This window comes from Drosophila busckii, chromosome 3R (assembly GCF_011750605.1).
Source record: "Drosophila busckii strain San Diego stock center, stock number 13000-0081.31 chromosome 3R, ASM1175060v1, whole genome shotgun sequence".
NCBI lineage: Eukaryota > Metazoa > Arthropoda > Insecta > Diptera > Drosophilidae > Drosophila > Drosophila busckii.
In genome coordinates, this window is record NC_046607.1 from 10,964,154 (window position 1) to 10,974,628 (window position 10,475).

Consider the following 10,475-nt stretch of genomic DNA (forward strand, 5'->3'; position numbering starts at 1 on the left):
CTCAAGTCAGCAATAAGAAAATTGAATTTTCTGTTTGACTTCAGTTCGATATGAGCCCTGGCAAACATAAATATTTGTTTCATTGAAATGCCAGGATATACATATATGCAAGGTGAAGATAACTCCAAACCCTAGTTAGAAACCAGTTACAACGAGCTGCTCAATTAGTCACAGCATAATATCAGAGCATATGTGATTAATGAACAGTTGCGCACAATTATGATTCCATGCATGTGATTACAAAACCCACAATTTCATCAATCACCAGAGGCTGTAACTGCTAATGGATTGAGGCGCTAACTTGGAGGGGCTTACCTGACGTTTGAAGCGTTTGCTGGCGCTGCGACGTAGCGTATTGCAGTTGCCGTTGTTAATGGAATGATCGATCTCCTCGTTGGTGGCCGTGATGGGAGCCATGCAACGTTTGCTGAGCTCCACCAGCTCAGCGACGGGTTGTACCTGCGTATGGGGCAAACGACGATGAACAGACTGTGGCTTTAATGTGGCAAGCTACGTACCTCGACGGTGACAGCATCGCCACTGTTGCGAATCAACTCGATAATGAGCTCCCGGGATAAGTCGCCCACTGGCGTATCATTCACTTTGATGAGGCGATCACCGGGCAGCAGGCCTGTTGCACCGCCGCCCGCACCTGGCTCAGCGAAAATAACTGGCCGGAAAATGGGGGCAGTCAACGACTCGGTGCGATCTAAGCAAATGGCCTTGCGCAGACTAAAGCCAAAGTCCTGGCGTGGCGCTTTCTGGCGCCGTATAACCAGCTGCCTGGGAGGTGGTAGTTGCACCAGCTGTACCGGTGGCAGCGGCAATTGCACATCCTCAAAAGCGTGCACACGTGCCCAGCGATCAATGCCTTGTGACTCTCCCACGGGACTAAGCGAGAAGGGCGGCGTGGCAAACGAGGAGTTTGTGGTATCTGTAAGACTGTCCGCACTTGGGGATGGTGAGGTCAACACATGCAAATGAGACGCCTGTGTGGGAGTCTGCGGGGCTCCGTAACGTGCATTTGCCGGTAGCGTCATTGCGCGCTGATGTGGCGCATTATCCCCGTCGCTCCGCAGACTCTCCACGGATGTGAATGAGGTGCCATGTTGGCTGGAATTGGAGCCAACACTGCCACCACCGCCGCCGCCAAACATCTGTTCATTCTGCATGGTGTTGCGCATCAACATTTCGGGTGTGCCTCCAGCACCAGCGCTAGCTGTAGCGACACTCCCAGTGAACTCCTCATGCACATTCGTCATGTTGCTGCGCGAACCCTTGAGAATGCCACGCTTGGGCGGCTTTGGCGGTACCGGCGGCAAGAAGCGATTCTGCAAAGTGATTTGGAATTTAGCATGGAAATTTTGGGAACAATAAGAATGGTGCTCACCTTAAGTCCGCCCGCAAGCAGCGAATGTGTTACCTCCCCATAGTTAAGACTATAGCCCACGCTAGAGCCATTGGTGGAGCTGCGACTCTCAATGTGTGTCATCACAGATGCAACAATTTCCTCGCTTCCACGATCCTGCTCCGGCCCGCTGTTGCCATTCCCATTGGTGGCGTTTGCGTCCGCATTTAAAGCAGCAAAAAAGTCCGCACTGTAGTCTGCCGTTATGCCGCTGGGCAGCTTCTCTTTCTCCTTGCGACGACCACGTATTTTAAGTGAACGACGCACTTCTTCCAGACGATGCAGTTCGTCGGTGCTCATGCTGCCTGTGACGCCAGCGCTTTTAGCCTCTTTGCGCAGTTTCTTTTCACGCTTGCGACGCTCCTTCTCCTCATCCCCAGCGCTCTTTTTCATAAAGTTAAACATCTTCACTGTGGCTGCGTCCTTGTGTCTGTATCTCGGTCCTGTTGTAGTTAACTGTAAGTAGTTGGTGTTATTACATATTTAAAATTTTTGATGAAAGGAATTTTGCACAACTTGCAAGTTCAAGGGCGTGCCTGGTAATTTGATTTACCCCTGCTCTTTTATTTTTTTTTTGTAGGTGTCTTTTTTATGCGGTTAGTGCACGTTTACGTTTTCTTTGATTCACGTATAGACAGACCGCTCTCTTTCTCTCTCTCTCTCTCTATCTGTTTCTGTGGGCCACACCACTGAGAGCGCACAAGAACAAGAACCAGAGTTAACTGTAAATTGCAAAATCACGTAAACAATACGTTAGGCATGCATATTTCTTATTTTTCGCTTATCTTGCTTTTTGCATTTGCGAGGCGAGCCAAAGGTAAATTTTGTCATTGAGCTCTGTTGGCCGCCGCCCCCATTTCTAGTTACTTATTCAATTATGCGCTTTCTTTTTCCATATTCAACTTTTGTTTTGTTTCTTCACAGACACACACACACACATATGAGAGCTCTTTGTTGCTTATAAGCACAAAACAATTGTCTTATTGCTGTTGTTTTTCTTTTTGTTGCTTGTGCCGTTTCTGCATTTGCATCTGTATTGATTGTTTTAAGGGCAGGAGTACGTTGCATTTGCTGTTGTATTTTTCACTTACTCTCTCACCCAATGTTTATAATTTAAAAATGCACTTGCCTTAGCCTTAAATTCATTATTTTATTTAATTTTTTATTAAATTATTTCCATGTCCCAGCAAAGACGCAAAAAAGAAAGTTACCACTCGCGAAATGAAAAAAAAAACAATGTAAACTTAACATTTCCAAATGAGCTCATTTAACATTATTAAACCCAAGTTTCAATCCACTAAGTTAGTCAGTAAGTTAAAGCAGAGCACTGTTAAGAAAAAGTGTCACCATAAATTAAAACATATAAAAACTAGTGATGTAAGAAACAAAACAACGTTGTAAGTCCAATGTTTTTAAGATCTTCCCAATTTATTAAAATAATTTTTTATTTTATAATATTGTTTTATATCAGTTATATGAATTTATTAACAACAAAAATTAAATATGCGGCAATCAATGTTTTGGTTTTTTGTCGATGAATCGCTCAACATCGATATGAACAAAAATATCGGGAAATATTAGACGAGCACGAACATCGGATTTCTCGCTTACACATCTGTTGTGCTCAAACGAACTTTCTATTTCGCAATAACTTCTTGCAAGATTTTGCTTGATTAAAGTTTTTGAGGTCCAACAATTTATAACGCCCAAAGTAACTATTGAAAAATATGTTAAACTCATTAATAGTGCGCTATTTCTAGCAGTAAATTATTGTATAATATCGTCAAAAAACATCGACGGTCGATGAATTCATATATTGTGCACAAAGGGGAGGAAGATTTGAGTCTGCGGGCCATAACGCAGAGTTTGAGAGCGTGACTGTCAAACTGTTAATCAGCTGTGGCTTGTTTACGTTTTGGCTTCGTCTGTTTACAAATGGGTAGAGTATTGATTTTGTAAATCAAAATAAACTAAATAATCCAATCAGGGACCAAACCGATTGTAATTTCACATTATAATATTAAGAAATTATAGCTTGTAGTCTTTGTTTTGGCTTTTTACAGTTAAACCGATGTTTTGTAAACATCGATGCATGGCTCAACATCGATATTAACCAAAACTAGGAAACTATCGTAAAAACATCGGTTGTTATTGCATAGAAGGTTTTTCTTACATCACTAATCAAAACATCGATAGTTTTCGATAGTCAAAAAAAGTGAAGCGTAAAAGGCAAACGGTACATGGAAAAATAAGTGCATTATTCGATTCATAATACATAAATTCCGCGCACAAGAACAAAAACAAAGTATTAAATTGATGAACAACCGTGCGTGGCATATATTTCTCGTTTTAAATATTATGTGTGGCAAATAGCACACCTAAATTCTCAACACACACACACACACGCTCACTTTTTGTTACACACAACAGAAACAAAATCGCCATTGAGCAGAGTCTGGCCTTTTACATTTGGCGAAAAGAGCAGAAAATCAAAAGCAAAAGTGGATTCTTTTGCCTAAATAGGTGGGTTCATTGCTTAAACTGTAAGATTTAACTGCAATTGCAAGTGTTTTTGTGTTATTTGCTATTTGGCAATTTCCAATAAACAGCCGTTGTCTGCTCCCGATGGTAATCTATTTGCGCGCGTGTGTGTTTGTTTGCGTGCGTGTGTGTGTATGTCTGTGTCTGGTCTGCGTATTTTATATATGTATGCATGTATATAAATATGTGGATGTGTGTGTGAGCGTATGTACATTTGATAACTGTATTAGTGTCTAGACATGTTGCTGACAAGGCTGCAAGCTTAAAAAACTTTTTGCCTGCGGTTCGGTTCGCCGGTTCAAATTAGTGTTTTGGGGCTTGTGCGCAGAGCTCTGTGAATTTAAAAAAATTTCTTTTGCGATATTACATGCATACATACACAACATATTTACAAACATGCCGCAAAGTGCACTCTCGTTGGCTTGTTTATGGTTTGAGTAGTGAATCCGTTCCGAACCGGTTTTCAGCCTTATTACTCATAGTTGCTGCCGCCGCCGCCTCTGCTGTTGATCACTCACTTGCGACACCTACACATGTTGCTGTGTATGTGTATGTTTGTCTGTCTGTCTATTCTGACTGCCTCGAATCGCCGCTACCTCAACCCCGCCCACACACCCTCTCTGTCGGTGGCAGCGGCGGCGTTGGCCTCGCACTTTGGCAATGCAGACAAACAAACATAAGCACTCGCTGATGTACAAACATATGTCTGTTTTTTTTTTAGTTTTTATAATTATAATTAGTAAGTGTAGAAACCGTAGAACAAATGTAACTTACCAAAACACATGAATGAATATGATATTAGAGCCAAACAACATATAGCCTTATGGGGAGTAGAAGGTGAGGAGACTATTTTAATGACGTCCCAAGGTCTTGGCAAAACCTTTCCGTTTAAGCTCTTGTGTCTCTGCAATCTGTCTCTGGCTGGTGTGACGACCGATCTGTTCTTTAATCGTAAACACTTTCAAGTCCCTGTTTAGAGTGTTCCACTGTGTCGTGTCCCTGTCAAAAGCCCAACTGATGGTCCGCAAGTATGTGTTGCTGGCTTATGACTTCTCGGAGTCGGTGGACAATGAGCCTCTCCCACACCTTGGATAGAGCAGGGAGGAAACTTATGGAGCGATATGATTCTGGATCTGTCTCCGTCTTATCTGGCTTATGGATCATCAGGATTGATGCCATCTTCCACTGCTTGGGATAAGCCCCCACTCTGATTATAGCGTTAAATATAGGAACGCTCTAGTTGGTTGAGCCTTCAAAATAGTATGGCAGATACTGTCTGCACCTTTATCTGGAGCTTTATTGTTGGGCAGTGCTTTGGTAATGTCAGTAATTTCCTCAATTCTGATAGGGCGGATAGACAGAGACATCTGCAGTGGTGTCAGCAGGGTGTTCCGAGTCTCGCTTACTTCCCGGGTTCTAGCAAACTCGTGAGGTGTGAATCGATGCTCCTCATTTCTTGCCAACTCTCCGCCTGGGCACTTCCATAGCTAATAATATGCGTCAGCGGTGTAATCCATGTTAGTCAACTTTTGTTCGAAAAATTCAGTTTGAAGTTCCTCTAGAAATTCACGCACTTGTTTCGCTGCTCTATTCCACAGAATGCGATCCTGAGATCGAATTGCACGTCTACGGAGGCTCCTTTTAGTTTTAATGAGCTCTCTGGTTTCCCTTGTAAGCACAATGCCATAGTTATTCTGGTCTGTCGGAGGACGTATGCTTAGTAACGAGTCGGGGGCTGGAGTAGCTGACTTCAACTTACTTTGCTATAGAGGCTACTAGAGCAAGGTGGTCAGAGTACATACATACATATGTACAAATGTATGCTGTGTGTGTGCATTGTGTCGATTTTATTTTATGTACATTTTGTTTACAGTTTTAGATAGCAAAATTTGTACAGCCGGCAGCGGTCGCCACGGCACGTCGTTGACATTTTCACAAAATTGCAAATGAATATGTTTTTATTTTTTGTTTTTGCCGCGATCATTGCCGCACTCACACACACGCACATACACATACAGACACACACGCACACAAAGGCAGAGACAGAGACGCATACACGTGCCCCTCGCACCTTTATCGCTTGTTCGATCTCAACCAGCGGGCCACACAGAGACAGCAATCGAAACATGCATGCGCACTCACACATACATATATGTATATTCATATGTGTAAGTTCATGAACATCAAGCGCTTCGTCGTTGACTTGTTTTGATTTAATTTCGCGCTAAATGCAATCGCGAAAAATTTGCTCGTATCGCTCCGCTCCGTTCCGCTCTCACCCGCTTGACCCCGCTTGCTAGCTCACTTCGGCAGGCAGCGCTGCGTAACATGGCGGGGAATTTGTTGTTTGAAGCCAAAACAACAACAACAGCAACAACAAGAGCACCAGCAGCAGCAACAATTGCGACAGCTACAGGCCACGACTCCAATGCCGGCGCCTCCACATGTAGGGCGCTTGCAATGACTAAGTGTGTGACAAGCAGGGAGGCGGGGAGGAGGCCCGTGAACGGAAATGCCGTAAATGCTCAGTTTTCGCTCTTTTTTTTTTTTTTAAATTATATTTTATTTTTTGCAAACGATCAATCCTATTTGCCAGCGGCTCGCAGCTGTTGCAGTTGCTGACGCAAGCGCCGAACCGAGCAAAACCCAACAAAAGGCTGTGCAATTTGCCATAAACACGCCAAATGACAATAACAATATACATATATTATGCATAAAGTAAAGGGGATTCCCCAGACACGCTCCCTTCTCTAAAAATGTACTCAGCTTGTAAACTTGACAATTTCAAATGCTAAAAAATATTAATTTGTTTATGTTTATCTTTGCGGCTTGCAGCAAATGCTCTCATTTTAGAGCCCTAGACGGATGTCACGCATATTCGAGCTTAATGGCATAGACGAACTGTTTGCAACATATGCGCGGCATGAAATTGTGTTAAGTATACGCTTGGATCAATTGAGTTTAAGCAACAGCAGCAGTGACTGCCACAGCAGCCAAGGCTAACAATAAAATATCAGAAGAAAGAAAACAATTGCAATGTCTTTGTCAACGGCAAGAACATCGCCGATCACACAAATGGAGCAACAGCCGAATTCACGAGCCAATATCGTTAAGGAGGGCTGGGTAATGAAGCGAGGCGAGCACATCAAGACTTGGCGACAACGTTACTTTGTGCTACGCGCCGATGGCACATTAATTGGCTATCGTACCCAGCCTCCACAGAATACACAGGGCGAGCAGATTCTCAACAATTTCACAGTGCGTGGCTGCCAGATAATGACAGTGGATCGCCCGAAACCCTATACATTCATCATACGTGGTCTGCAGTGGACGACTGTGATTGAACGCACATTTGCCGTCGACTCGGAGCTTGAGCGTGAACAGTGGACCGAGGCGATACGCAATGTGGCCAGTCGGTTAAGTGAAAAGGGTGATACATATACGTCCCCATCGTCACAAAGCGACATGGGAGATGTCGATATGGCGAGCATTGCCGAGGAGGAGCTATCCGAGCAGTTCTCCCTGCAGGGCACAACGCGTAACAGCAGCGGTGTCAAGAAAGTCGTACGTAGCCTGCAAGAAGCAATATATCCAAATATATAGTTTATTTAATTGTGTATCTTTTTGCCTTGCAGACACTGGAGAACTTTGAGTTCCTCAAGATGCTCGGCAAGGGCACCTTCGGCAAGGTGATCCTGTGTCGCGAGAAGGCCACAGCTAAATTGTATGCAATTAAAATTCTCAAAAAGGAGGTCATCATACAAAAGGATGAAGTGGCGCATACGCTTACCGAAAGCCGCGTACTCAAGTCAACAAATCATCCGTTCCTTATTGTGAGTTGCAGATAAGACTCTACATTTATTAGTGGAACTCTATTATTCTTAGAAAAATGATGACGCATGCTAAAAGTGTTTATTAATAATATGGTTGGTTTATTGCCAGATAAGCAATGTCGCCCGCATTGTTTGTACCTAACCAAATACATTCACAATTTCCTGTGAAGTTACGCACATTATCGTCCGTTTGTCACCAAACAAAGTTCGGATGGTCTACTCATTTACAGACTTTAAACAATTGTCTAAAAATTGATTTATTTATAACACTTTTAATTGCTAGAGACTGTAGTATATATATATATCAAATTTGTATTTATCGCGTAAGTTTTAATTTGGAAATTTCTGCTTTTATTCACGCCTATTTCTCTTTCCAGTCACTCAAATATTCATTTCAAACCAACGATCGCCTTTGTTTTGTCATGCAATACGTGAATGGTGGTGAGCTGTTTTGGCATTTGAGCCATGATCGTATCTTTACGGAGGAGCGCACACGCTTTTATGGTGCCGAAATAATATCGGCATTGGGCTACTTGCATTCGCAAGGCATTATTTATCGTGACTTAAAGCTGGAGAATCTATTGCTGGACAAAGATGGTCACATAAAGGTTGCCGATTTTGGTCTATGCAAGGAGGACATAACCTATGGCAGCACAACAAAAACGTTTTGCGGCACACCGGAATATTTAGCGCCCGAAGTATTAGAGGATAACGATTATGGGCGTGCGGTAGATTGGTGGGGCACGGGTGTGGTTATGTATGAAATGGTGAGTATACACAATTTAAATATATAACTCAAAAATAATGACATGGTTTATTATTAACAGATTTGTGGTCGCTTACCATTCTATAATCGTGATCATGATGTGCTGTTTGCGCTTATAATGGCTGAGGATGTTAAATTCCCACGCAATATCACCGATGAAGCGAAAGGTCTGTTGACTGGCCTATTGGCTAAGGATCCGAGTAAACGCTTGGGTGGCGGTCAGGATGATGTCAAGGAGATACAGCGACATCCATTCTTTGCAAGCATTAATTGGACAGAGCTTGTGCTGAAAAAGGTATTGAATCGGCAATTATCATTATAATTTTTAACTCATAAATATTTATTTATTTTTTGTAGATTACACCGCCTTTCAAGCCTCAGGTTACATCGGATACAGACACACGCTATTTTGATGAAGAGTTTACTGGCGAAAGCGTTGAACTGACACCGCCAGATCCTACAGGACCTTTAGGCTCCATTGTCGAAGAACCGCTTTTCCCGCATGTATGTTGCTTAAGCTTTAACTCTCGTACAGTATGACTTGCAATACTTATGTGAATAATTTTATTTTACAGTTCAGCTATCAGGGAGATTTGGCCAACACTTTAGGCACCTCGTCGCACATTAGTACTTCCACAAGTCTTGCATCGATGCAATAGAACAAGCTACATGTACGCAAAACTACACATCATGTTCTGCTTCATCACTTATACCTATAACTATAATATATAGCTATATTGAGATGGACAAAAAATTGCGAGCAAAACCACAAAAAAAAAAAACAAAAAAATCAATTTCTATCGATAAAATTATACACCAATTATAACGAAGATGATTGATAGTAACTTATTTTTCATAACTAGAACAACAAACAAAGCAACAGCCACAAAAAAAAAAAAAACACCAACAACAAAGTGCAGTTGAAAAAATATATAAAAAAGATTTAAGAACACTGAAATCGATATATATATATATTAAACAAAAGTAAAAAAATAGTTTATTACATATGATTATACAAGCATACATATATAATTATATATACATCTAAATATAACATTTTAAGCATAACGTTTAAAGTGATTAGTTAATTTTACAAGCAAGCAAAAAATTTATAAAGCGAATGAGTAAGCCAGCCACATACAAACACAAACACACAGCACACACCCATACAGCATAATGTCCTTTTAGTCTATATGCATGAAGTCTTTGTAACTGAGCAGCAACAAATCGAAATACATACACCTACACATATAACATACACATTATTTATACTCCAAAGAAGCATAAAACAATAAATTGTATCGAGTTATGACTAATGCTAAAGCTGTATCACAGTTGCAAAAGTAAATGAGCAGTAGGCAAGGGTAAATGAAAACAAACTACATACATACTAAACTTTAAATGCATGGCAACAACTAGGCAAACTTTTTCAAAAATATTTATACTGTGTATGGTCATATACGTTCTTTTTTTACACAAGAATTGTACATATTTGAAGCAAAAATCCATTTTATGCATATGCAAATTTCCATTTTTGAATTCAACAAAAGAATAATAATATTGATAATAAAACGAAAATAATGTAATTTATACATATTATGTTCAGCTTTGCATAGTGCATAAACAAAATAAATTAAACGTTTTGGCCAGGCAACAAAATAACATAAAAAGTAAAAAATAATAAACACATAAAAGAGTAAAAAAAAAAAACAATTTTGATATTTTTATAAAACGCTAAATAAATTATTAAAACGAATTATTGTAAATAAAACATGTTCTGGCATTTCAACTAAATACAATACATACAAAAAAAAAGTTTATAATCTCTTTTCTATACAACAAATGAATAAACCCAAGAAAAACTTATCAATTGAATTACATATAAACCAGAAGAGCAAACTAAAACATATTTTAAATAGCTTGCAAC

At 40.8% G+C, this 10,475-nt stretch overlaps 2 protein-coding genes across 3 annotated transcripts in view; one reads left to right on the forward strand and one right to left on the reverse strand.

Annotated features, from left to right (window-relative positions):
* The window catches only part of LOC108603144 (unconventional myosin-XVIIIa), a 28,314-nt gene extending 26,181 nt beyond the window's left edge, over positions 1-2,133 (reverse strand). Inside the window, exons 1-4 of one of the 2 annotated variants that reach the window (XM_017991682.2) lie at positions 1,962-2,130; positions 1,391-1,864; positions 519-1,331; positions 316-459 (exon numbers count right to left, since the gene is read on the reverse strand). In XM_017991682.2, coding sequence (XP_017847171.1) covers positions 316-459; positions 519-1,331; positions 1,391-1,813 — 1,380 coding nt within the window. In that variant the 5' untranslated portion in view covers positions 1,814-1,864; positions 1,962-2,130. Of the gene's footprint in view, positions 1-315; positions 460-518; positions 1,332-1,390; positions 1,865-1,961 lie in introns of both variants that reach the window. The other variant, XM_017991683.2, reaches the window with a different exon arrangement.
* Positions 2,134-3,626: 1,493 nt separating this feature from the next.
* LOC108604262 (RAC serine/threonine-protein kinase) lies at positions 3,627-9,435 on the forward strand. Its single transcript, XM_017993657.1, has 7 exons — positions 3,627-3,931; positions 6,785-7,513; positions 7,585-7,782; positions 8,160-8,549; positions 8,610-8,843; positions 8,906-9,052; positions 9,124-9,435. The coding sequence occupies exons 2-7, from the start codon at positions 6,986-6,988 to the stop codon at positions 9,205-9,207; spliced, it is 1,581 nt and encodes a 526-aa protein (XP_017849146.1). The 5' UTR covers positions 3,627-3,931; positions 6,785-6,985; the 3' UTR covers positions 9,208-9,435.
* The last annotated feature ends 1,040 nt before the right edge of the window (positions 9,436-10,475 follow it).